Raw genomic sequence first — 27,864 nt, 5'->3', positions numbered from 1 at the left:
ACCCCTATCATGACTGTTATCCATGCCATGCCCTTGGGTGCTCTGGTCCCCTACCCGGCTGGTCCCCAGTCCAGTGCTGAGTGCCCACCTTCCCTGCCTGCCGGCACAGAGGCTGGCCCATCTGTGAGGCCTTAGTAGGCCTGCTAAACCCCCACCACATCTGCTGGTACTCAATGGCACTCCTTATGTCAATTTGCCTCGTCTTGTAGGAACGTGCATGCATGTGTATGTGTGTGAGTGTGTGTGTGTGTGTGTGTGTGTGCGCGTGTGCATGTGTCCATTGCTCCCAGGAGATTAGATGCTTCTAATGCCCCATCATTCTTGACAAACATTGAACGCAGTTGGCAGTGAGTAAATGCTGAGCGAGTGAAGGAATCAATGGCCCCTCTGGACAAAATCAGTTGCCCATTACACACAATAGACTTTCGCATGCTTCAAAAGGAGCTCTCATCTTCTCCAGGGTGAGGTTCTCTGCTTCCCCCTGGTCCATCACGTGACATAATTTCTGCACCCCTCATGTGCATAGATATCCCCCCTACCTAACTGGGCTCTCTTCTGAATCCTGGTACCCAGAACTGGGTCCAATAAGCTCAGAGGATGGATCTGAGTGGCCTTTCCCTTAAATAACTAGGATATTATGATCCTATTGATCTAACCGAAGTTTGTATTGATTTTTTTTTTTTTTTGAGCAGCCAGGATATATACTGTTGGCTCGTATTGAACTTCCGGTCAATTATAAATCTATCAGTCTTTTTCAAATGAATGACTGTTGGGTCTTCTCCAACTTGTGCTGGGCTAATTGATTTTTTTTTTTTAATCTGAAGACAGGATTTATCTTTACCCCTGTTAAATGTCGTTTTATTGGTTTCAATCCAGCCTTTGAACAGACCAAAATCTTTTAAACTCTTAAATCTGGCATCTAACACATCAGCACTGTGACAGCAGCGAGTGTGCCATAATAAACCCATTAATGTCTTCTTCTTCATCCTTATAATTGATAAACACATTAGCAGCATGGGGGGTGGGGGGAGCTCTCAGGATCAGCCACGCCTCACCAGCTGTATCTCCACCGATCTATTTATAAATACTCTAGATGTGTTTGTCCAACCAAATTCAAGTCACCCCAATCGCTGGTTCACCAGCCTGTTTTTCACACCTTCCGCAGGGCTTGGGGAAGGCTGTTCACCAGGGCTTTGGGAACGCAGTCTGGTAACCCCGTGAAAAGAGAGAGAGGATTTGGTTTGCCTCTTCCTAACATTTCCAAGTGTGTTCACACCAGCTCTTCAAAAATCTGTTAAAATTTTTGCTCAGAACCAATAGTGATATCCAATTTCTCATCTCTGTTTTCCAGAACCCAACTGATTTCTACTTTTTGGAAAATTCTGACATTTTTCCCTTCCCAGTTTTCTGCAACTCCCATCTGGCCAAATCCAAGACCGTTTGTGGAGCCTCTAGAGAAGGGATTCGAAATAACGAAGCGGTTCCCCCTCCCTCGCTCACCAATCTTGGGCTCTTGATGATTTCTCCTAAGAGAGGTGTCTTCAGCTTCCTCTGGTTTTAAGATTATTCTCCTTATTGGAGGCAAAGAGAGCAACCAAGTCCTAAATATGCAGAGTGGCTCTCAGAGGCCGTCACGGGCCCCCTTCCTCCAGTTTGGGCACCTTCGCCCCACTCAGTCCACTCTGCTGTTCCTTCCCCAAACACCCTTCGCTCTCTGCCCCGGGGCTCCCCATACACGAATCTTGTTCTTGGCAATGTCCTTCCACCAACCAGGGGCTCAGTTCCCATGCTACCTCCTCTCTGTCAAGCCAGGGTCCCTGCCTCCTCTGCGGCTAACAGCTGTCAGTACCTTTCATCTGGGCTAAACCAGCCTGCTCTTTGAAGCTCTGCAGACACTGGGCTGTTGATACTGTGGGGGCACCCTGGGGGCAGAGCTGCTGCTCTCTGCTCTGTATTTATTCACCGTCCCCCAGTAGGAGCCTTCACAGTGCTGTCCCTGGCCTTGCCCTGGGCTGGGAGCCTCATCCTCAGGGGTGGGGACAGAACTTAGGGCTCATCTCATAAAGCCAGACATCCACAGCCTGGTGAACCCAGTTCCCTGATTCTCTGGGCTCCATCTGCCCTGTGTGGGCTGGAGTGGGTGATAAACAGCTCTACTTAATAAATACAGCTTTATTGATTTATTATCCTTGCATTATCCTATCACAAAAAGGTTGACACTGCAGAACCATGAACTTCTGAGCCTTCCACACATAATTTGCTAATGCTCCAAAAGATGTGAAAACTCCTTGTTATCTAAGAAACTCATGGGTTAGTCACTAGAAAGCAATTTATTTATTTATGTATTTAATTTTTTTAACGGCTGCATCTGCCACACATGGAAGTTTCCAGGCTAGGGGTCGAATCAGAGTCGTAGCTGCCGGCCTACACCACAGCCACAGCAACGCCAGATCTGAACCATATCTGCAATCTATGCCACAACTTACAGCAATGCAGGACCCTTAACCCACTGATTGAGGCCAGGGATGGCATCCTCATGGACACTATGTCAGGTTCTTAACTCACTGAGCCATAACGGGAACTCCTCAAAAGCATTCTTAATATTGGCATCAGTCAAAAGGATTTCCACATTTTGAAGAGTCTGAAGTGGAAAATTAACAGCATTGTTGGGGGCGTTCCTGTTGTGGCGGCGCAGTGGAGACGAATCTGTCTAGTATCCATGAGGGTGCCGGTTCGATCCCTGGCCTTGCTCAGTGGATCAAGGATCCAGCGTTGCTGTGAGCTGTGGTGTAGGCCACCACCTGATTTGACCCCTAGCCTGGGAACTTCCATACGCTGCAGGTAAACAAATACAATAGAAGCAATGTGGGTTGGTTTTCTTTTTTAAAAATGGCATCGCATTTAGGAAACGAGGTGTTACAATGGCCTCTTATCCATACAGTGATGCAGGGACTGCTGTAGGTGGCAAAAACAAACAAAAACAAACAAAAAACAACCCAAAATTTCCATCGTAGCATCTCCACTGAACAATGTCATTTTCAGGAGTTTTTGTTCATCGGCTCCCTTGTGTCGCCTGTGAGGTTTTATGGCAGTTCTTGGCACACCGCCGACTAACCATAGAGTAAATATTCTAATAGTAGGTCACTACACACCTCAGTGCTCTGGGGCAGCCGGGTTGTGCCTGAGTCCCGGGTGATCATCCAAGAGTCCCCCTTTGACCCTGAAATAGTCCAGTTTGGAGGACAAATTATATAGTAACCTTGTAACATGGAGAGATGTAGACTCTACCCATGTCATGCATTGAAAAAAATTATTGAGGTTCATACAACTGTATTTACAATGCCAACTTAAGCTGCCACACAGCATCGGAATTGCAAGAAATAAAGACAAGTTGCAGGAAGGAAGAACACCCAGGATGGGGTGGGGCCACGGACCTCTTCTTGCGGGGTGCAGACCCGGGTCCAACTTCATCTTATCAACAGTGCCTGTTTAGAAATATTTGCTGCTTGGGCTTGGGACAAAGGAGGGCCGGGGGAATCACTGAACCCCCAGGGGCTGGCAGATGAGGGAAGGGATTCAGGGTTGGGGGTGGTGGATGGGACCAGAGCTCTAGCTTTGAGGGACCTCAGAGATGAAATAAGTGGAGGAGAGGAGGGAAAGTCATCAAGGGAAGAGGCCAGAAAAGCATGGGAAGTGGGTCTGGGAAATGACGAGCCATCCAGCTCTGTTCAAGTCAAGGGTGGATCAAGGAGGTGGGCTCCATTGCAGAGGGCCTGGGACCCCATACTCAGGGCTTGGGCTTGGCCCATGGACCTTGGAGAGTCCCTTGGAAGCCTCACCATTAGGCTGTGCTTCAGGAAGGTTGATGGGGAAATGTATACAGGTGGGACCAGGGGATGCTAGTGGGCCACAGGCATAGTTCCAGGTGAGATGCGAGAACCTGGTGTGGCCAGCAGCCGTCCTCCCAGGTGGGCGGGGAATTGGCAGGTCAGACCAGGTAATTGATACAGAAGACGCCAAGGAAGGATCTCATTCTGAGAGGGAGAGGAGTCCAGGCACGGCGGGACGTTGAGAAGAGAGATGAGTGGGGGGAGAAGGCCATGGCCTTGGCAATGAGGATGCGTCTGGGGCCACAAAGGACAGAAAGATGAGCAGTGGCAAGGCCTGGGGTCCAGGGTGGCCAGGAAACAGGCAGTCAGGCTGGAAGGGAGAAAAGAGCTGGAAAACCCACCTTGTGGGGCAGCCTGGCAGGAGCGGCTTCGTCCGGATGGGAGGGACAGGCACGTGACTGGAGGAAAGAGGCAGAGAAGGGTTGGTGACAACTCATGGAGAAGGGCCCTGGCTGCTGGAACAGATGCCAGAGGACACCGTGGGGGGCAGGAGGTGTCAACTGGGAAGGAGGGAGAGATGGTACCTCTTCTGGGAAGAGGGTAAGAAGGATAAGATGGGTGAGATGCCACAGAAAGTGTGAGGTTTCAGTCTCCTGTTCAATTTGTTGGCAACAGTTTCATCCTAGTATGGAAAGCCTAACAGTGGCTTTTTAGGGAAAGGCAGCAGATAGAGCTTAACTCCACATCCTGCTGACATGCCTCGCACCCACGGGAAAAGAGGATGGAAGAGGAGGCAACCTCTGTACAGCTTTGCAGCCTGGGGAACAGGTAAAGGAGAGAGACAGTCTCATCTGCCCCCAAAGACGCTGACGCTGAAGCCAGCAAGCTGGGGGCAGCCAAGGAGCGCCCCACTTCCCACCATGGAACCTCAAATGTTCAGCAACAGGCAGCAATGCTATGAAGGGGGAGGCAGAGGAGAGGCTGAGAACAGGAGGATGCACCAAAAGTCTGCTTAGGAAGCCGCCATGGACCAAACGGTGCGACCCCCTCCCCCAATCCCTGTGTTAACTTGCAGTGCAGTTGTATTTGGAGGTAGGACTACATTAATTAAGATTAAATGAGGTCATAAGGGTGGGGCCCTAACCTGATAGGATTGGTGGCCTCTTAAGAAGAGCAAGAGGGAGTACCCATCATGGCTCAGCAGTAGCGAGACTTACTAGTATCCATGAGGACGAGGGTGTGATCCCTGGCCTCCTCAGTGGGTTAAGGATCCGGCGTTGCTGTGAGCTGTGGTGTAGGTCGCAGACACGTCTTGGATCCCCAGTTGCTACGGCTGTGGTGTAGGCTGGTAGCTGTGGCTCCAATTTGACCCCTAGCCTGGGAACGTCCATATGCCATGGGTGTGGCCCTCAAAAGCAAAAGGGGGGAAGAAGAGGAAGAGACCCCTCTTTCTCCCTTTCCCTGATCTCAGACATCCAGCCTCTAGAACTACAAGAAATACGTTTCTAATGTTTAAGCCCCCCACCTGGTTTGTGGTATTTTATAATGACGGCCACCCAGGGTGACTAATAGAGAAGCCGTTGGACCCCTTCCCAATCGCCTCTAATCTCTGAAACAGGTGAACCAAGGGTTTCTCTGCACAAATGGACGGTGGAGGTGGGGGACATTCTGAAGATGAGAAAGCTCTGAGGACCAAGTGCCGGATGGTGAGACCACACTCCAGCCCCTTCCCACCCTCAGCTCCCAGATCCCGGCAGCCCAGGGTCTGACCCCCACCCCCTCGGGCAGAGGGTGGAAGGCCCTTCTCTAGGGACCATGATGAACACGTGGGAAAAGACCCAGAGGCACGGAAGGTCAGGGACCACAGTTGGTGACAAGTCCTCCTGCAGAAAAACCTCACGTTCAAGCTCAGAGTTTCATGCAGTTTTCTCTTTTCTTGGGCTGCTCCCACGGCATATGGAGGTTCCCAGCCCAGGGGTCCCATCGGAGCTGTAGCCACCGGCCACAGCCACAGCCACACCAGATCCGAGCCACATCTTCCACCTACACCACAGCTCACAGCGACGCCAGATCCTTAACCCACTGAGCAAGGCCAGGGATCAAACCCGCAACCTCATGGATCCTAGTCGGAGTCGTTAACCACTGAGCTACGATGGGAACTCTGAAATTTAAAAAAAAAAATGATTAAAATGGTCTTGGATTTCTTAGCAGGGACGAGAAGACCTAGAAAACAGTAAGGAAATGCAGAAAGTCAATTTGGGAGGGGAAGTTAATTTCAATCTATAATCACTGGCACAGAGAAACCATCAAATCAGGTGTGCGAGTGGAAAGATCATGTGGGTTAAGTTCTCAAAAAAGTAGCCCCCAGTGCCCCCTTTCTCAGGAAGCTACTACAGGATGTGCTCCACCAAAATGAGGGGGTCGCCAAAAACAGAAGACACGAGATCTAGGAAACAGGGAAACCAGGGGAGAGAGGAAAGAAGCCAGCCCCATGAAAATTGGTTGGGAGGTCCCAAGACATCAACTGTGCACTGGGCGGTGAACACGGGTGCAACTGGGGAGCCGTCAGGTGGCAGCCAGAGGACAAAGCCTCCAGAGAAACGCCACCAAGCAGATGAAATTGGAAACTATTGAAAGGAAATTTACACAGAAGCCAGAGAATGGACGATGACTCAGTGATAGGCATCAGGAAAACAGAACACAGGGATTTCCTCCGGGAAAACAAGAACTTACAGAAGAAAGAAAATTCATACACTATATAGCTTAACTGTGACTAGCATTCCATAGTGCGCCCCATAGAAGTGCATAATGATCAAATAAAAATTCTGACATAACTCCGTTGGAAAGATGGGGGGAAGTGTGTGTGCAGGTGCGGGTGCAGGGTGAGCAGTGAGAAAGAGAGCAGAGTCTTCCTCTTTTTGTGGTGAGGCACGAAAAGATACACAAGTCCTGAGCCTGGAAAAATCTGGAAGCACCTGTGCACCCGTGCTGTTTCAAGAAAGATAAATGCTGGATGCAAGTGTGATCCCCTGGCCTGGGGGCAGTGGGTCAAAGGACCTGGCTTCGCAGCAGCTGCGGCGTGGGTCGAAACTTCGGCTCGGATCTGATCCCTGGCCCAGGAAGTCTGCATGCCATGGGGAGGTCAAAAAGGTGGGGGGGGAAGAACAAAAGAAAGATAAATGCCTACCTAAAGGAAAGAATGAAATATTTGGAAGAGGCAGTTGCTCTGGCAAGTGGGAGTGTGGGGATGACACAGGGAATGAGGGATCATAACTGCTATTTTTTTTCTGTTAAACCTTGTAGAACGACTTGCTTTTTAAAAACATGTGCGGTAAGACTTGAATAAATTTAAATGAAGTTTAAAATCCTATGCACATTTTAATCAAACTTCTCGAGCTTCGATTTGTTCATTTGCTCTTTAGTTCGTTCGTTCGTTCGTACATTCATTCATTTATTCTACAGACATTTGCCGTGAGCCTTCTTCTGAAGGTCAGGTGCAGAGCCAGAAAAGGATGAAGTCAATTCCGGCCCCCGAAGACCTTCCTGTTGTACAAGGAAAACTTCAAGGAGGTTAAAGATTTGTGTGCCTTTTTACTTCTTTTTGCGTGGGAGATGGGTTTCTGAAGAACTCTAAACACTGCATTTGTACACCGGTTGAAGTCTTGGGAGGATTCCTGCATAAAATATGTGTAAACTCATATTTTCATATGTTGGCCACTCTGCTGGGAAATAGATGTGGCAGCAGGAAAGGTAATTTGAGAACAAATTTATGGGCAATGTTAGTGCCATTTGGGAAGAGGGGAATTCACTTAAGACCCATTACTAATGACAACAAATGAGAATCCCTCTATATACTGTATACCGAGCTGCAGTACTTAATGGTATTATTATATGCATTCTTAACGATGTCATTTAGTGATTAAAAACTAACCGTAGCCAATAAGTGGAATAGTAACATGTTCACTGATCTATCGCTGGGAATTCGGCATGAATTAATTTCACAGGTTTGTACAATCCTCTCCTTTATGACAGATGTCCTTGCTCATTGTCCGTTTCCTTGATGGGGTCACGGAGGGGAGTTTCTTCCATATATTTAATATACAGAATGGGTGTGTTACCTCCTGAGATCTTGTTTTTGCCTGTAGGACATCCTATGGCACCCAATTTGAGAAGCAGGAAAATATTCTTAAAAGATAACCATCGTTTGGAAAAACCATCTGTTTTAGTTGGAGGAGTCTTCTCATAAGCCGTATCATGAAAATTTGCTGTGAAAATGCTCTTTCTCCCAAATGTTACTTTTGTGCTCTATTTATAATGTCCTGGCTGAAGCTATAACATGTTTTATTCAAAGTCCTTGTTGCTATCCCAAGACTGCCATTATGTGGGAAACAGAAGAGGCTAACGAGTTGTCCTCGTGTATTAAGCATGCCTTTCAAATTGGTACAAAAATCATATTAAGGAAAATACATCCCACAGTAGTGAAAATGTCTCTTCCACCTGGTGGCCAGATTGGTCTGCTAAAGCTCGGCTCTAATCTTTCCTTCAGTTGGTTGGGTTTTTTTTGTTTTTTTTTTTGTTTTTTTTCGGGAGAAGGGGGTGGGCCCTGTACCCTGGGCATGTGGAAGTTCCTGGGCCAGGATTTGATCCTGCACCACAGCAATGAAAATGCTGGATTCCTTAACCCCCTGAGCCACCAGGGAACTCCTGCAGCTCTAAGCCTATCACCGCCTAGCTCAGAGGTTCCCCCATGATTCCCCATGGCCTGCTGAGTGAAGAGCCAGGGACCAGGCCAGCCTTCCCAGCATGGGATCTGTCACATCTGTTCAGGCCTCAGCTTACCAGCCTGCGAAATGGACCATTTGCTCTTCTCTGGGCACACCTGCACTCTGCCCTGTCACAGACTTTGTGCTGTCCCTTCCCATTGCTCCCCATTTGGGACTGAATGGTGTCCCCCTCACCGTGTGTATGTAGAAGCCTCCCCACCCCCCGCCCTGAGTGACCAAATACAGAGACACGCCCGCCGAAGCGGTAATGAGGGTTAAATGGGATATCGCAAGGCCCTACTCTGAGAGCATCCGTGTTCTTCTAGAAAAAAGAAGACCCTCCAGATCTCTCCCGCCCTCCACATGAGGGTACAGTGAAAAGGGGGTGCATCTGTGAGACGGAAGGGACTCCTCCCCAGAAAGCTCATTGGCCATCACCCTGATCTTGGACTTCCAGCCCCCAGAACGGTGAGAAAAGACATGTCTGATATTTAAGCCACTTGGTCTGTGGCAGGTTGTTAGGGCAGCAGGAGGGGACTAACATTCTCCATCTCTCAAGGCTCAGCAAATGCCATCAGCTCAAACGGCACCTGTCCTGGGCCCCTTCCTCCCACCTCTGAAGCCCCAGCACCTAGTAAAGTCCAGGGCATTTTAGCCCCTCAAGACCACCTGGTGGGCTCTGCCCTCCCCGAGGACAGACTCGCTCCCTCCTGCTGCCCTGTATTTAGAACATGGATCTGATGGGGAAACTGGGGTGCTGTAACTTTTCAAGAAGACCACGGTACCCTGCCTCTGTATCTCGGGCAGTGCGCCAGCAAGCCGCGTTCCTAATTATATAACTGCATGCAACGTGAAGAGCGTCTCAGGGTGGAAAGAAGAACCACCTTTATATTGTAATTTTTTTGGTATTTTGTAACCAGAAAAGCTCTTTCTGATCATTGGACTACTTTCCATTTTAAACTCTTTAGTAAATTGCATTTTTGGCTCTTAACTGCCTAGGTTAAATTTAGCTCATCCTCTCCCTTAACGTCAAGCTGTCAGTGGGAATCTGCAATTAAAATGTTCACTCCCAATTCCCATTTGGGGGGAGGTTCCTGATAGACCCCCTCTTCCCGTGCTTCTTCCTTTCAGCTTCTCCCCAAGCCAGAGCTTCCCACGGACCCGACCAGACGGCACCTTACCCCTCAGCTGGCTGGTCACCCGCGAGCATGGCTGACACCCCTGCGTCGTCACCCTCCCAAGGCACATGCTCATGGCTGCAGATCAGCCTTGGTCACACAGCTGAATGTCTGTCCTGCACCAGGCCCCAAAGGAGTTGGTGAAAAGAGGCCACACCCACCATGGCCAGGGGTGGAGCAGGAGCCTGGAGGCCCTCCCCCCTCCCCCACATATGAGGCAGGGGCTCTTTCAATGCTGGACGTGGGAGGTCTCAGGGGTCCCAGAAGAGGAGGCTGGGTGGCAGGAGCAAAGGGCGCCCCCCTTTGGAGGATGAGGGGTGGGGCAGCATTACAGGACTGAGTGCTACAGAAAGACAGGTGCCATGGCCTATCCAGGGTGTGCTGCTGACTCTGGGCCCTGCCGGGCCCCAAAGCTGCCGGAGAAGTTCACGCAGTGACCATGGTCATGCAGAGGACGCGAGGCCACCCCCGCACGCTGGCCCTGAGATCCGGGAAATACCACCCATCTCTAGAACCCCGCCCCACACCTCCAAGCCCTCTGCTCTTTGCCTGGAACTCTGCTTCCTGCCCACCCATCCAGCCTCCCCTTGAACCCTGCCAGGGTCTCTTCCACCGCCCACTCGCGAGTCTGGTTCCCAGGCCCCGCTCCCCAGCCCTCGGTAGGACCCCCTGAGAGTGGGAATGGGTGGGAGTTGGGGAGATGCTCACCCAGCCTCCGGCGGGCAGAAGGAAGACACACCGGGCCAGCCCCGCCCGGTGCGCGCAGCCCGGCCGCCCCTCCTCCGAGGGAGACGGGAGTCACGGCCTTACGAGCAGGGGGCCTGCGCCTGATTTCTCTTGTGGTCATTAAGCAGGATGGGCCAGCGGTTTCCAAGAAGAGAGGAGGTGTCCATTAGGCGGCACTAATGGATCTCGGGGTCTCTTGCGCTGCTCGGCAGAGCAGAGGGGTGGGCGGGAGAGTGGCGCCCACCTCGGCGGCCGGCCGCCTCCGCTTCCCATCCACGCTCTGTTCTCGCGGATCTGGGTGATGGCAAGTAGGGCGGAGGAGGCCACCCCAGGGGAACGGCTGCCGTCAGTGAAATGAGCTCTGTGGCCTGGGGAGTCGATGGAGCAGAGGGAATCTGGGGACAAGCGCCCGCGTCTTTGCACTCAGAGCAACTTGGAATTTCAGTGGAGAAATACCCATGCAAACACTGAGGAACGTTTGTTCTCCTCCAGGTATGGGACCCTGGCGATGCCCACCCCTCTCTGGCCAACACAGGAAGGAAGTGGGTTCCAGGACCTCTTGGTGGCCTCCCAGCCCAGGCCTCCTGTGGTCAGAAGGCACCCAAACACCTGTTTGTGGACTGGCGAGGAGAATATGGAGCCAGTGTTTCATGGCACAAATTGAATTGAATTTCAGGACTTTGCCTTATTCTGCAACTGTCCATCTGGCTTTTTGTAACTTTTTTTTTTTAATTTTTTAGCCCCCCCCTTGCCCCCCCCCCCCCAATATGGAGGTTTCCAGGCTAGGGGTCGAATCGGAACTGTAGCTGCCGGCCTACACCATAGCCACCGCTGTGATCTGAGCCGTGTCTGTGACTTACACCACAATTCACAGCAACACCAGATCCTTAACCCACTGAGTGAGGCCAGGGGTTGAACTTGCATCGTCGTGGATACTAGTTGGGTTCATTAACCGATGAGCCACCTCCGGAACTCCACATTTTTCTAGACTTTAGTTTATGAAATGATGGCCAGAGTCAACAGTCATGATTTTTAATTGTCCTTATTTAGCAAAGTAGAAAGTTGGCAGGCTTCTGTTTCTGCCCTGGAGGGTCAGAGATGTAGGAAGCCTGTGGGTCACGCTGAGCGGGGAGGCCTGGGTCCTGAAGGATTCTCACTGTGGGCCTTGGTCACTGTAGCCCCGGGGGGGCAGGGGTGGGGACACAGATGTGCACCCCGTCTGTGGGGGCAGCATTGAGACCACCCTGCTCCCAGTATGTTCAGGATGCAAAGCCTCTAAACCTTGGGCACCAGACTGGGAAGCTCTTGGGTTTTTCTTCGTCCAACAAGCTCTTACAGTGAGAACACCTGCTCCTTGTCTGCCAGGCCTCAGAGCACAGTGAGTCAAGTGGGGTCGTGACCCACTTGTGGGTCATGAAATCAATTTAGCAGAAGACTGAGACCAGCTTTTCTCTTTTTTTTTTTCCTTTTTAAGGGCTGCACCTGAGGCATATGGAAGTTCCCAGGCTAAGGGGTTGAATGGGAGCTGCAGCTGCCAGCCTATGCCACAGCCACAGCAACACCAGATTGGAGCCGCATCTGTGACCTATGCTGCAGCTTGGGGCAACACCAGATCCTTAACCCACTGAACAAGGCCAGGGATCAAACTTGCATCCTCATAGAGATGATGGTGGGTCCTTAACTTACTGAGCCACAATGGGAACTCCTGAGACCAGTCTTTTTTAAATGAAAGATTTTGTAATAGAACAGAAATTATCAGAATATGTCATATGTGGGCATATAGTAGGTGAGTATTGATTTATAAACCTTTTGTTTTGAATATAAATATATATTCAAATATATATATGTAAATGTTGTTTCTGTATGAAGCAGTAAATTGGTCACAAACCAATCCTCCTGCAGACAACATACAAATCTACAAGTTATGGACATTATAACAAAAACAATAGCGCCCTAGAGAGCAAACATTTTGGAGCAGCATCAAACCCAGAGGAATCAACTCACAAGGGGCAAGTTTCCTATTTTTGTGGCTTTGCCCTGAGGGCAGCTACACTTGTGGTGAGGACACAACATGGCTAAATTCCGGTAGGAGACTTGTTGTCTCTGTGGACAGAGGAGCCAGGAGAAAGAACCTTGGAAATCAAGGGTCAGAGGAAAGTGGGGAGGAACCCCCTGATGGAGATTGATGGAGAATAAGAATCCCAGATTTTGTGTGTAAATGCTGTCCCAGTCTCTGCTGACTTCCAAACCACACACCTGTATGGCAGACCAAAAGCAGTCTGGGAGTTTCTGTTGTGGCTCAGTGGGTTAAGAACCCAATGTAGCATCCAGGAGGATGCGGGTTAGATCCCTGGCCTCACTCGGTGGGTTAAGGATTTGGTGATGCCACAAGCCGTGGCTTAGATCACAGTTATGGCCCAGATACAGTGTTGCTGTGGCTGTGATATAGGCCAGCAGCTGCAGCTCCGATTCCACCCCTAGCCTGGGACCTTCCATATGCTGTAGGTATGGCTATAAAAAGAAAAAGCTGTCTGAACTGAGATCTGAACACCCACCCATCACAAGTGCCACAGAGGGTGTAATGTTTGAGTCTAGCCAAAGTTCATTGTCTACTGAAACAAAAATATCCACTTTCTTCAAAACAATATCACAGAATCTAGTTTCCACCACAGAACATTCAGCATGTCCAGGATAAAATCCAAAATTACTCTACATATGAAGAGCCATTTTTAAAAACAAAGTCAATTAATAGATACCAAGGTTAAGATGACCAAGAAATTGGGATTATTAGGTAAGAATTTTAGGCAGCTATTATACTCAGGAAAATAAAGACAAATATGTCCTATCTGTCAGGAAAAATACATGACATCTCAGTCAGGAAATCTAAGATATAAAAATGAACCAATTGGTAGCATTATTCATAAGAGCCAAAAAGTAGAAAATTTCCAAATGTCCATCAACTGATGAATGAAGAAGCAAAATGCAGTGTATACATGCAATGGAATATTATACAGCCATGTCAAGGAATAAGATACTGTTGCGTACTGCAACATGGATGAATCTTGAAAACATCATGATAAGTAAAAGAAGCCAATCATATAGACCATATACTGTATGATTCCATTAATAGGAAATTTCCAGAATAGGAAAATCTGTTAAGATGGTACATAGATTAGATATTGCCAGGAGCTTGGAAGAAGGTGGGATTAGGGATTGATTGCTAATGGGTATTGGATTAATTTTGGGAGTAATAAAATATTTGGGAATTACAAAGTGGTGATGATTGTACAACTTTGTGAATGTGCAAAAAGATAACTGAATTATATTCTTAAAAACAAATTAAGTGAACATTTCAGAACTGAAAACTACATTATCTGAAATAAAAAAGTCATTTGATGGACTCAGAATGAGAATGGAATGACAGAGTGGAAAAATCGGTAAACTCAAGGAGAGATAAATAAAAATTTCCCAGTCTGAAAGAGAGAGAGAGAAAATAGAATAAAATTACATGACCCTGAAGGACACGTAAAACAATATCAAAGTCTAAAAGCTCCAGAGGACAGAGAAGAGAGAATGTAGCAGGAAAACGATTTGAAGAAATAATAGCTGAAAACTTCCTACAGTTTGAGAAAAACATACATTAGAATTTTAAGAAGCCTAGCAAAATATGAAGAGAATAAATGAAGAAATTTCTGCCTTAGGCACATAGTAAAAAATGGCTGAAAACCAAATATAAAGTCAAAACTTTGAAATCAAAAGAGAGAAAAACCATGCATTTCCTATAGGGGATGGATGATTTGAATGACTGCAGACATCACATCAGAAACCATGGAGGCCAGAATACAGTAGAACTTTATCTTTAAAATGCTGAAAGAAAAAAATACTGTCAACCCAGAATTCTATATCCAGCAAAGTATCTTTCAAAAGTGAAGGTGAGATAAAGACATTTTTGGTTGCACCCACAGCATGCAGATCCCATGCCAAAGCAGTGACAACACCATATCCTTAACCTGCTGTGCCACCAGGGAATGCCAAGACATTTTAAAATTAAGGAACCTTTGGTACTTCATCACCACCAGACTTGCACTGCTGGTCAGAAATGCTAAAGGAAGTTCTTCCATCAAAGAGAAATGATGCAGGAGTTCCACTGTGGCTCAGTGGTAATGAACCCAACTAGTATCCATGAGGACGAGGGTTCAATCCCTGGCCTTGCTCAGTGGGTTAAGGATCTTACATTGCTTGAACTGCAGGTTGCAGACACAGCTCAGATCTGGTGTGGCTATGGCTGTGGCTATGGTGTAGGCTGGTGGCTACAGCTCAGATTTGACCCTTAGCCTGGGAAATTTCATATGCTGCAGGTGCAGCCCTAAAAAGACCAAAAAAAAAAAAAAAAAAAAAGAGAGAGAGAGAGAGGGAGAGCAAAACCATGCAGGAGGGAAATGCAGATCTTTCTGGATGAATGACATCAGAAATAGTAAACATTTGGGTAAAAATTTAAAAATCCTTTTAATTAAAAAAATTACCTGTAAGTTTTGAAGAAAAATGATGACACTCTCTTGTGGGATTCATAATAGATAAAGATATAATACATAGGGCAACTGTTGTGTAAAGGAAGGTGGAATGAGGAGAAATGGACTTATTTGGTTGCACAGTTTCTGCATTTTATGTAACATAGTAAAAAATTAGAGGTCTATTGTAGCAACTGAAAAGGCAGTGCACAGAGGTACAGCTGAAAAAGCCATAGGTAAATTAAAATGGAATTCTTTTTTTTTTTTTTGTCGGTTTAGGGCTGCACCCATGGCATATGGAAGTTCCTAGAGCTACATCTGCTGGCCTACACCACAGCTCACAGCAATGCTGGGTCCCCGGCCCACTAAGTGAGGCCAGGGATCAAAACTACATCCTCATGGAAATTAGTCGGATTTGTTTCTGCTATGCCACAATGGGAACTCCTAAAATGAAATTCTTAACCATTTTCAAATTAGTCTCCCCAAAAAGAAGGAAAAATAGAGAAATTGAAGACAGGTGACAGACAGAAAATAAGCAATAAAGTGGCAGACCCACATCCACCTAAGCCAATAGTTATGTTTAATCTCACTAGGCTAAACACTCTATTAGAAGGCAGAAATTACTAGAATGGAAAAACAGGTCAGACACAACTCTATGCTGTCTGCAGAAAACCCACTTTCAATATTAAGAGGTGTAGACTGAAAGCGAAGGGGTAGAAACTAACCTAACATGTAAACAGTAAGTGTGACAAGGTTGGAGTGGTTCTATTAATATCATAGAGAACAGGCTTCAGCACAAAGACTATTACTAGAGCTTAAGAGAAACGCTTTATAGTGATTTAAAGGTTAGTATGACTCTTCAGGAAGATATAACAATAATAAATATGTAAGTGTCAAACAATAGAGCTTCAAAATACATGAAGCAAACATTGACAGCTTTAAAGCAGAGAAATAGACAATTCCGCAATCATGCTATGAGACTGCATTAATCTCTCAGCAACTTATAGACGAGATAGATGAAAAAAAAATCAGTAATGACAGAGAGCAGCCTGAGCTAATTGATATTATACATATAGCTTATGACATAAAATACATTTTTTTTAATTTGTCTTTTGTCTTTTTAGGGCCACACCCATGGCATATGGAAGTTCCCAGGCTAGGGGTCTAATTGGAACTATAGCCACTGGCCTACGCCACAGCCACAGCAACACCAGATTCAAGCTGCGTCAACACCACAGCTCACAGCAACGCCGGATCCTTAACCCACCGAGAGAGACCAGGGATTGAACCTGCAACCTCAAGTTTCCTAGTCAGATTTGTTCCCGCTGTGCCACAACAGGAACTCCCAAAATATATTTCTTACTATGAGTAATTTCTTTTAAAAAATTTGAAAATCACTCTGCCAGGGCCAACAGAGAGGACTGAACTATAGACCCTTAAAATTCAACATCTAGTGGGCAAGGCAGACACAGATCAGTGGAAATTGCTATAAGGAAGACCAGGAAAAGGAAGGGATTAATTTTTACTGAGTATTCGCCATGTGCCAGGCCCTGTGCTCAACACAGTGAATGCTTGCTACTTGGCCAGGTGTGTTAGGACCCCCAGTTTACAGATGGGGAGACTGAGGGCTGGGGAGGGGAAATTACTAAGCGAGTGTCTAAACTGATTTGAACCGGCTCTGACTCCTGCAAAACAACCATAGGAGGACAGAGAAGGTAATTGCTCTACTTTTGGGGGAAGTGGGGAAGAATGGGTACAGTGAAGGCTGGGTACCCCCGGAACGGGGTGGACAAGAGAGAAATGGAGGAGCGTGAGCAAAGGTGAGGAGGAGGGTAAATCTGTTTGTGTGACCAGCCTGGATCAGGGAGCAGGAACTTGGAGGAGCTGGGAAGGACCAGTGGGAAATGTGCCTGGAGGGGTCTCCAAGGTCGAGGTCAGGCTGAGCCTCCACTTCCATCCCCAGACAAGGGGAGAAAGGGAGGCAATAATGAAATAAAGAGGACACATCGCCCCTCTTTGGCTGGCTGTGTGCGGAAGATGCAGCCTTAGAGGAATTTTCCCTACGCTTAAATTGAGTGTCCCCAAAGTAATGTCTTGAGAAAACCTCAGCCTTAATGGCAGATACATCTAGAGGACCTCAGGACATTGTCCAGAGGCTGACACATACATTTCCAGGCCTCAGTCCAGACTGAGGTCTTAAAGGGTGGGGATGGGACATGTGGAGACGCGTCAACTCTTAGCGTCCCCATCCCTATCCAGGAGGCCCCCAAAGGGATGCTGTCAGGTGAACCACATAAACTAAAGAAGCTTGGACTATCGGCATTAAGTGCATGGTTCGGGGAGAGAGGGATGCCCACAAATGAGAAGGCACTTATTTCCCTGCCCCTGCCAGGGAGGCCAAGGCTACTGAGGTTCTGGGCCAGCCTGGCGGGTGAGCGCTGTGGGACTTGTGTGCCCTGACTGCCAAAGGGGCCCCGCCTGCCCCTGCTCCCCAGAGCCTTCTCCTGCTCGTAGGGGGACCCTCGGGCCAGGACTAGTGCTTTTCTTGAGGTCTCAGGGATGAGTTCTTCCCACAGGAAGACCTCAACCTGGGCCAAGGGTCCCCATAGGTGACCAGGGTACTCTCTGCCTGCTGACACCCTCCCACTCCTCAAGTGCCTGGCACCCCTGCGGGGCTGACTTGCCAAAGGAGCTGATTACCGCTGCTCCCTTTTCTGCTTCTCAGGCCAGTAGCTGGCAAATGGAGGCTCTGGAGCCTGGCTGATAAAAGAGGACCTGAAAGGGATCCCCCGGCAGGATCCCCTCCATGCCAGAGGGGTCTGTGGTTTTTGGCTACTGGAGTTCACACGAAAACCACCAACCTAGCCACCCTGGAGCCCTTAGCTGATGCCTAAGAAGACACAACCACTCTGAGGGTTGGGCCAAGTGCATGTCCAGGTCTTCCCCCTCTGACCAGCTGTTCTGGTGTATTTGACACACGATCTGTGCCCACGAGTCAAGTGCTACAGTGTATGCGGTCATTGCTGGCGTGGGGCCCGTCCGCCTTCTCTCACCTCCTCCCTTTTCTGCGCTCCAGCCATGTGGAATTACTGAGAGTTCCTTGAATTGCATGGGGCCATTGTGCCTCTGTGCCTTTGCCCGCATTCACCCTGATCTCTCTGGAAATCTCGTCCTCCGTGGCAGCTCAGTCAGTTCCACAGCCCTTCCCCCTCCCAGCCCAAACGTCCCCCTCTGGCTCAGACGGCTGCTCCTTGAAACTCTAGACCCCAGCTTGCGGCACAGAACAAATCCGTCCCTTGTCTTAGTACCCCTGCGAGGGCACATCCTTCCGAGAAGGATGTGGTTCCACGTACCACGCAACATGTGGCCTTGTAATTGCCTTCTCTCAACTCTAAGACACACCTTTTGGCTCTTGGCGATTTCCAAAATAAGACTGATTACTTTCAAAGCACCCCTTTCACATAGCAGTGCTGCTCCCCTGCTCTCCCCGACCCCAGAGAAGCTGCTGTGAAGTCAAAGGCAGGTCTCAGCCCCTCCCTCCAAATTATCTCTGTGCCCCCACAGCCTGTGCAGATTGAACTTGGCGAGCATTTGCTGGATCCAAATCTGAATTCAATTCAAGCATTTCTCGAGGCCTGCACTAAGTCAAGTCCTGGGCTCTGCCAAGCGGAGGGTTCAGGGTCAAAACAAAATAAAGTTCCTCCCTCTAGGAAGTCACAGATGTGTGTGTGTATGTGTGTGTGTATGGGGGATGGGGAGGCCTTAAGGAATGCCATTGACATTAATGCAGAATAAAACCACCTGCAATGCCACCTTGACCTGGACTAACCAGAGGTTTGTCTTGTTTTTGTTTGCGGGTATTTGGTTTTGTTTTGTTTTTTTTTTTTTTTTTTTTTTTTGCGGGAGGCCGGGGTGGGGATAAGGTTTCATAATCTGTAAATGTCTTGCATTTTTCAATCAGTTCTACAAAGAATCCTAATCCCCATTTTCCATTTCATTTTGCAGAGAGAGGAACCTTGAAGGTTCAGAGAAACAGCGTCCAAAGTCAACAGCTAGAAAGGGCCAGAATCAGGCCCAGTCGCCCAGCCGGTCCCATTTCCTGACTGCCCCCCTCTCTGGGCAAGAGTAAACGCTGCTTTGTGGAACCTGACTCTTCTCTTTAAAATGCAAACATGTGGCCCACTCTTCAGTGGGCTTCTAAGCTCAGTTCTGTGAAATAAGAGGTAAATCCTGAAGTTTCTCCCTTCGCCTTCTTCTCACACAGTCGCTATGGTGATGGGAAAATATTATGTGGGGAAGGAATTATGGGAATATGAATCAGCAGATCCAGCAAAAGGACCTTTGGAAAACTGTGACTCCCAGTGGACAGGCCGTATTTTCAAAGTAAACACTCCAGGATGATGAATTGCCCTGTGCTTCCTATAGAAACTCAAAGGCCAGCCTCACTCCATTAGCGACGGCCCCGCTGTCTCCCTGCAAACACTGGGCTCCTCTCCTTTTTATAAGAAAAGCACTGGCCATTTATTAGCATGATTGCTGCTTGGCAACGTGGGGTTCTGGATATCTGCTGGCTTCATTAAATTTTAAACATTTTTCCTTGCCAAGTGGAACAAATTATTGATGTTGATTTGGGTGGATAGTTAACACTGTCCATAGATTTTCGGTGGTGCAGAGTCCAAACCTGGTCTATAAGTCTAGAAGGATATGGATCTATTCATCAAACATCAAGTATCGCTTGAACGTAGTGACGGACTTATCCTATTCTTGGTCAGCCTCCTGAAAATTTGTAGTAAACCTCCATGTGATTACAAAATACTGATTGAGTTCTTTACAAAATTAAACATAGCCTTACCATAAGATCCAGCAATTCCACCGCCGGCTAGACACTCGAAACCATTGAAAGCAGGGGCTCAAATAGATACTTGTACACCCGTGCCCGTAGCAGCATTATTCACAAGAGCCAAAAGGGGGAACCACCCAAGTGTCCATTGACGGATGAATGGCCCTCCCATAAAATGAAATATTATTCAGCCTCAGAAAGGAGGTTCTGACACGCTACAACGTGAATGGATCTTGAGAACATTACGCTAAGTGACAGTCACAAAAAGACAAACACTGCATGATTCCACCTGTATGAGATACCTAAGGAATCAGATTCCTAGAGACTGAAAGCAGAATGGAGGTTTCCAGGGGCTGGGATTCAGAGTTAATGTTTCGAGGATGTAGAGGTTCTGTTTTCCACAAGGACGGGTTCTGAGGATGGATGGGGCTGACGGTCAGAAACAACGGGAACGTACTCGATGCCCCTGGAATGTACACTTAAAAATGGCGAAGCTGGTAAACTTTCTGTTGCCGGTATTTTATCACGATAGGAACAACAACAACAACAACAAAACAATTGAGGGATGAGCAAGGCAGTGGTTGGCATCCCTAAACACTGGTTTGGATCCAACCTTAGACCCACAGCATCGGCACACCTGCCAGCTGGTTAGAAATGCTGATTATCTGCCCAGAGAGTCGGAATCTTTGGGGGTGGGCTCTGGAATCTGGATTGAACAGATCCTCCAGGTGAGGAGGGGCTCCTCCTCCATCTCCCACGCCAGCCCTCCCCGCCCCCCACCCCACGGCCCTTAACCAACAGCTGCGATGAGGGGGAGAGCCCGGCCCCTGGCCTCAGGTGGGGGCAGACTCTGAGGTACCATGCACCCTGCAGAGCTCCCCCCACCCGCCCGCCTGCCGCCACCACCCCGAGGGGATGCAGTCCCACCTAGTTGGGCATCTTTCCCTTCCCTGCCCTGTTTCTCCCTCTGCTATACTGGTTTTTCCTGGGAGCCCACCTGACATACATAGCAAGTAGCTCGTTGATATTTGCACCATGGGGCTGTAGGGTGTGTCATTGTGTGCGTTAAACACTATTGCTTAGTATCTGCCAGTGCACTTTTATAGGCGTTATTTTTTTCTTTCTTTTTTCGCAGCCCCTTCGGCATGTGGAACTCCCAGGCCAGGGATGGGATCCGAGCTGCTGCAGTGACCTAGGATGCAGCTGCGGCAACACTGGATCCTTTAACCCACCCTCTGGGCCGGGGATTGAACCTACGTCCCAGTGTTCCAGAGACGCCACCAATCCAATGGCACTACAGCTGGAACTCCTCATACGTGGGTTTTTTATCTTTCCCAAACACCTCGATTCTTTCAACCAAGGGAGTGACACACTAGTGGGACCATTTGCAATGTCACCTGCTGCCCTCATCCCTGCACACTTTAGTGGGTGTGATGGGTCAATAGGTGTGTCAACTCAGCTGCCCAGACCCCTGGTAAAATGTGATTTCTGGGTGTGTCTGTGAGCAGGTTTCCGGAAGAGCATTTGAGTCAGTGGACTGGGTAAAGAAATTGACCTTGGAAGGGATAAATGTGGAGCTTGGGAATAACAGACACACATTCCGGCACATAACACATAGACAACAAGGTCCACTCCATAGGACAGGGAATCATTGCCAGTATCTTGTAATGGCCTGTCATGGAAGAGAATCTGAAGACGAATAGATCCGTATGTATGTGTAACTGAATTGCTTTGTTGTATACCTGAAACTAACATGACCTTGTCAATCTACCATATTAAAAAAAGAAAAGAAAAAAAAGAGTGCCCATCGTGGCTCAGTGGAAAGGAATCTGACTAGTATCCATGAGGATGCAGGTTCAATCCCTGGCCTTACTTAGTGGGTTAAGGATCTGGAGTCGCCACGAGCTGTGGTGTAGGTCGAAGATGCGGCTCAGATCCCCTGTTGCTGTGGCTGTGGTGTAGGCTGGCAGCTACAGCTTTGATTCGACACCTAGCCTGGGAACCTCCATATGCCGTGGGTGCAGCCCTAAAAAAAGACAAAAGACGAAAAAGAAAAAAAGAAGTTGGTCTTTGCAGTGCAGGTGGGCACGGCCCTAGCCATGGAGGGCCTGATAGAAACAGAAGTGGGGGAAGGGCCAGTTCATTCTCTCTTCTTGAGCTGGGACATCGCTCTTTGCCCTTGGCCATGGGTGCTCCTGACTCAGACTAGGACTGACTCCTCCCGGGGCTTATCGGCCCCTGGTTCTCTGGCCTTTGGGCTGGGATAAGTGACACTTGGCTCTCCTGGCTTGAAGCTTGCAGGTGGCAGATCACCACCAGGACTTTTGAGCCTGCCCTATGACAAAGCTCCTCTCACTGCTCTCTCTCTATTCTCCTGGTTCCTTTTCTCCCGAGAGCCCTGACTCACCTCGCCTCCTCCTGGAGGCCCGTAATGTTAGCCGGGCTCGAAGCGCAGCCCTGACACCAGATCCTGCCTCTCCCGGGGGGGCTGCTCGGTCATTGCCCTCTGGAGCCAAGGCCCCCTGCGGCCCCTCCCTCGCCTGGCAGATTTGTGTGAAGGGCAAGCAGTGACATCTGGGGTCCTCTGGGGTCCCCCACTGCCCCAAGCGGCCCCCACGTCCCTATCCACACCCCCGTGTGTTGTGCAGCGGTGCCGAGGCTCAGACAAGTGAAGGAATGTGAATGGTAAATACTAAAATCAGTCAAAATCTCTGCACAGCTTAGTGGAGGATGGAGAGAGAAACTCCAGGCTCAAGAGTGACAAGGACGCCAGCTCTGCTCCCGGAGCCCCACAGGGCCACTAGGCACTTCCCGAGCACTTCCCATGGGTGGCCTCGGGGCTTCCTCTGGGGGTGCTCCTGGGCTCTGCCTCCTTTACCTTCGAGACCCATCCTGCTGTCTGTCCTTCTTTCCTGCCTGTTGCTGGACATCGTTTTACTGCTCGGGTGGACTGGCTGTTTCTCAGTTTTGTCGTGGATGGACATCTGGGCCGTACCCAGTTTCAAGCCATCAGGAAGGTGCTGCCGTGAACAGTCTTGTAGTGAATGCATGTTTCTTTTTTGTCGTGTTGTGTGTTTTTTTTTGTTTGTTTTTTGTTTTCGTTTTAGGGCTGCACCAACAGCAGATGGAAGTTCCCAGGCTAGGGGTTGAATCGGATCTACAGCTACCAGCCGACACCACAGCCACAGCAAGACCAGATCCAAGCCACATCTGCGACCTACACCACAGCTCACGGCAACACCAGATCCTTAACCCACTGAGAGAGGCCAGGAATCATACCCACACACTCACGGATACTAGTCGGTTCTTACCCCACTGAGCCACAGCAGGACCTCCAAACTAATGTATTTATGTCTGTCTTCACACGCATGCACACACACACAATTTACATGTGTGCACACACTTGCACATGCATACCCAGGAATGCAATTCCGCTTTAGCCCATAATCTCAGTCTAACCGAAATGCTTCTAACAATTCACACTCCGCCAGCACCGTGCGTGAGTTCCAGGGGCGCCAGGCTTTGGCCAGCATTTGCATTTCCACTTAGATAAGGTCTAAAATAAGCAAAGCTAATCTAGGGTGGGAAGTCCCGTAGTGATTGCCTTTGGGGGCAGTGATGGGAGGGGGCGCTTGGGATGCTCCGGGGCTGGGGTGTTCTGTCTCGTGATTGGGGTCCACGGGTAGTAGACTCACAGCCTGTGCCCTTCTCTGTGTCCTATGGCGAACTTCAATTTAAAAGCTTGTGAAAAAAAGTAAAACAATCCAGGGGCACAGGCGCCGTTACTGTCCCTCTGGTACAGAGGAAGATACTGAAGGTCAAGGTCATGACCTGGCACGGGGCTCACGGTCAGGGTCAATGTATGTGAAGTCCCTTTCCCACACCTGTTCAGTCACTGAGCTCTGCTTCCATGGTATTTCTCGAATTGATCACCAGTTTCTGTTTGTGTTACTCCTCAGGCTGGATTTTGTCACCTTCAAATTACATGTGAACTTGGCCCTGAATTCCAGCCCAGGTGGGATCATTTTGATCCCTCATTCTGTGCTCTCCCAGGTGCCCTCCTGACCCGGGCTCACAGGTTGGATAAACATACCTGTACACGCCCACACAGACTCTGATACAAACAGCCCCGGACAAGTTGGCTCTATCTAGGAAGGGGCAGCCAGGCCCCGTTGCACCCAAGGAGAGCCGTGGGCTCAGCGATCTGTGCTGGTCTGTGTTCGACACCCCCTCTTCAGGGCCCTGCCAGCCTGCCTCCGCCCCAATTACCCACAAGCATGCTGCCTGGCAAACAGTGCCCCACTGGACAAATATTGATTCCACACCTTCTAAGGGAAGGCCCTGTAGAGGCGATGGCGGGGTACGGAGCTGGCTTGAACTTGGCTCCTACAGAGCTGACAGGAGCACGTGGTTTGGATTATAGATGGACTATGGAGCCAGACAGACTCCCCCGAGTTCAAACCCTGGCACTGCCACTCAAAAGATGTGTGACTCTGCCCAAGTTACTCAGTCTCTCTGAGCCTCTGTTTCCTCATCTGTCAATAACAGAGCCCCCCTAGGGGTGTGGTGAGGACTAAGAGAGTTGATAATAAACTCTTCCAACAGCCAATGAGATTTTGAGCTTTGGCTGGCATTACCTCTGGACCATCTCGGGTTCTTCGTTTCTCTTTTTCCCTGGTTCCCCCAGGGTCAAGCCGTGTCATTTCAGCCTTGGCCTGGCTGAGCAAGACCCCGTTTGCATAGCCTACGGTGGAAGCAGGGACCGCTGGCCCAGGATAGGTGCTTACTTGGTGAGACCAAGATTGGTGTTGGCAGCTGTCAGTGTGGGTTTGAGAGCTGAGCAGGCACTGATGCTGTCCTCAAAGCCCATACAGTGGGATTGGGGACAGAAGCGTGTTTCGTGCTGCGGGAGGTGAGCGGCACGAAGGAGGGACAGGCTACCTTCCAGTAGCAATGTGACATAAAATTAAATTAATGGGAGGCTGAAGGGCATTGCCTCTGAACAGCAACTTTTAAATTCCTGCCCAGTGATGCCCAGCGTAAGGCACTGCGTCCACACATCAGGTTCTGTAGTCGTCACAAGCTGTCACGGTGAACATAGCACAGCGATGCGGGAAGCGTGCAGGAGATGCCCTTTGATGGGTGGCTTGATGCAGCAGCTCTGCTCAGGCCGGGCGAGAAAGGGGGCCCACGGGGCTGGCAGGGCTGGGTTGCCAAATGAAGGGACCATAGGGGATTCGTTTTCTTTTTCTCCATTTAACCAATTTTCTCTGTAAAGCTTTTGTGTCTTACACATTTGGAAGCTGACTTATAAAAAAGGGATGGTTTAAGCCTAATCACTTCGCTCCTGACCCCTGAACACCCGTGCTGTTTTTGAGGGGAGAGACCTGGCTGGGCTGCAGGGGAAGGCAGTTGAGGCTCAGCTGAGCTGGAGGCAGTGACTGGGTTTAGGTGGGCATCTTCCTAGACGCGCATCCTCCAAACCCACGGTGCCACTTCCCAGCTGCTGCCCAGGACAGGCCATTTCCTCTCTGGCCAAGGCCTGGACTGTAAGGTGTGTAGCGGGTTCCTGCCCAGGCTCTGGGAGGCTGAAATGCAAGGAAGGGTGAGGTGGCCACATGTGGTGGCTGTGGATGCCGGGAAGGTGCTGGCTGGCACAGGACACCACCGGGAAGAGAAACCTCCCAGCTCAGGGGTGCATGCAAGGCCAGCTGAGGCGTGCCTGGCAAGGAGTGGGCAAACCATCTGAGAACTGTGGGGTTGGTGAGATCAGGAAGGTGGGTGGTAGCTGGGGAGGAGGCGGGGGGCCGGGGGGACCAGGGAGCAGTGACCTCCGCCAAGCAGGCCTGAAGAGCTTGCCTGGAAGAGCAGCCCTGACTTCTGGGGCTCCCACTCTGCAGAGGCAGAGGCTGGCTCTGGGGAGGGAAGGGCACTGTGCGCTGGGGGAAGCAAAGCCCCCCCTCTTCCTTCTTGAACCTGGGCTCCACCCTGACTCCTGGCCCAGGGCTTGTGTGTGATGCTGGGGCCACCTGCATGCTGCAATCTGGAGGGTCGCCAGCTCTTTAAATGACAGGTCAGTCACACATCCGGGTGTCAGCTTCTGAGCGGCTGGGGCCTCTGTAAGGCCAAGCATCTTACAAGATGTATCAGCCTGAAGCAAGTGTTCCAGGCCAGCACAGGCCTGCGCTGACCCCGACGGCCCCGGCAGACCGGCCTGTGTTGCTGTCAGAGAAGAAAAAGCCAAGGAAACTGGATTCTGTGCAAACCAGGGCACTGTGTCTTAACAGAGCGAGAGAGGCGCCCGCAAGTTCATTGTGACGGGGGGGGGGGGGGGGGGGGGGGGGAGGCAGGAGTACGTGCTTTACAAGCCGTCCTTGGGAGCAGGCCTTCTGTCGTTCCCAGCCCTCCGAGGCCTCCCCAGGAAGCCTCGGTATCAAATGCATAATTTATGAGGATGAGCCTATGCATATTCATGAGCGCATTGCCTTCCAAGGCCAGTTGCTGTCTGTGAAAAATCCTCCGTAATGAATTATTGCATGAAGGAGCTGTGGAAGCCGAGGGCAGGTCTCCAGTCCTTAAAATCACCACAGCCTCTGGAATGTGCTTTGAAGAAAGCGCTCCCATGTGTGCCTGCCTTTGGTCAAGGGTGGAGACGATGCAGAAAATAAAGCCTCCACCCCAGGGAAGCCCTGAGCCTCCGGGCTGCACACATCAGGGAGCACTAGCAGCATTTCGGGGAAACTGAGGCGGGTCCCCATCCGCAGAGCAACCCTGAACAGCCAGAGGGTGGAACTCAGGACTAAGCCCTCCTAAGCCTCTGATCGCAGACTAGCGAGAACCTCGAAGGCCCTCAGGCGGCTTATTATCCTTTCTGGGCCTCAGTCTTGCCCATCTGTTGACTGGGAGGCTGGTCCCTCCTCCCACCAACTCTAAAACATGCTTTTCACACTCCAGCCCCTTTGAGACGTGAGTGTCATTCCCAACACCTCCCCCCATCAATGTCTTGGCTGGTTCAGGGTTGGAAGGGCAGGGTCCCCTCTTCCGTAGGGGTCCAGAAGGGTGTGTTCCAATGGGTACTTCCTGGGCTCTGATGAGATACAGCGTGAGCTACCACTGCCGAAGCACCTCCTATATCCAGGCGCCGTGCCCATCACTGCATGCATGCGGGGGCCAGCACATAGTAGGGGCTCAGTCCACATGAGTCTCCCCCGCTTCTCCATCCTAGAAAGCAAGGGCCGGGCCTACTCATCACCGTTTGTCTGGTAGCCCCAAAATGCAGATTCAGGAAACCCCTCAAGTGCACATTTTATTCAGGGAGCTACGTGGCATTGGAAGCATTAATTATGCACCGGTTTAATTTGGATTTGGGTGGGGTTAGGGGAGCTTAAAAGTTTTCCCAAACTAGTCACAGCTGCATTAGAAGGTTACTCATGAACCCCAGGACAATGATTCATTTAAGATTCCGTCTGGCATTTCTTGCTTACAAGCAGCTCACATGTGACTCAACCTTGGTTTTACTTATTAAACATGAACCCACACACTTCTTCACCCCAATAAAAGCCATGCTGCACGGGAGCCGATGTGCCCACAAGTGTATACTGTGTATACTGTGTGTGTGTGTGTGTGTGTGCGCGCATGTGTGTGCTCATCCAGGTCATCCAGGAGGGTCCCAGGATGTGTGACATGAGGTTCTGCAGGGCTGGCTTCGTGGATGTGTGACCTGTGCTGTCACACAGGGAAGCCCTGGCCTCTGTTTAATGTTCTGTTTGAAATTCTTCATAATTCTGGAACGGGGACCTGCGTGTTCATTTTGCCCTGCTAATTGTGTAATCTGGGGGTGTGTGTGTGCATGTCTGAACGTCGGCGTGGGCAGTGGCACCTACACATCCCCGGGATCGTGGGTGTGAGTCCATCCAGATGGGGATGCAGGCGTGTGTGAGGATGTGTTGGGAGGGGGGCTGGAGAAAGTGGATGTGAGTGCCAGAGGGTGACTGAGACAGCAGCCCCCCACCCCCGACC

The 27,864-nt window shown here is 49.8% G+C and overlaps 1 protein-coding gene across 4 annotated transcripts in view; it reads right to left on the bottom strand.

Annotated features, from left to right (window-relative positions):
- EML1 (EMAP like 1) overlaps nt 1-27,864 on the bottom strand; it is a 186,843-nt gene that overhangs the window by 141,059 nt on the left and 17,920 nt on the right. For 2 of the 4 annotated variants that reach the window (XM_047794807.1, XM_047794810.1), the window contains exon 1: nt 9,775-9,862. The exons of the other annotated variants lie outside the window; for them this stretch is intronic. In XM_047794807.1, coding sequence (XP_047650763.1) covers nt 9,775-9,847 — 73 coding nt within the window. In that variant the 5' untranslated portion in view covers nt 9,848-9,862. Of the gene's footprint in view, nt 1-9,774; nt 9,863-27,864 lie in introns of those variants that run through there. 4 annotated transcript variants of the gene reach the window in all.

The sequence above is a fragment of the Phacochoerus africanus genome, chromosome 9 (genome assembly GCF_016906955.1).
Source record: "Phacochoerus africanus isolate WHEZ1 chromosome 9, ROS_Pafr_v1, whole genome shotgun sequence".
Lineage (NCBI taxonomy): Eukaryota > Metazoa > Chordata > Mammalia > Artiodactyla > Suidae > Phacochoerus > Phacochoerus africanus.
This window is presented reverse-complemented; position numbering and strand designations above follow the sequence as displayed.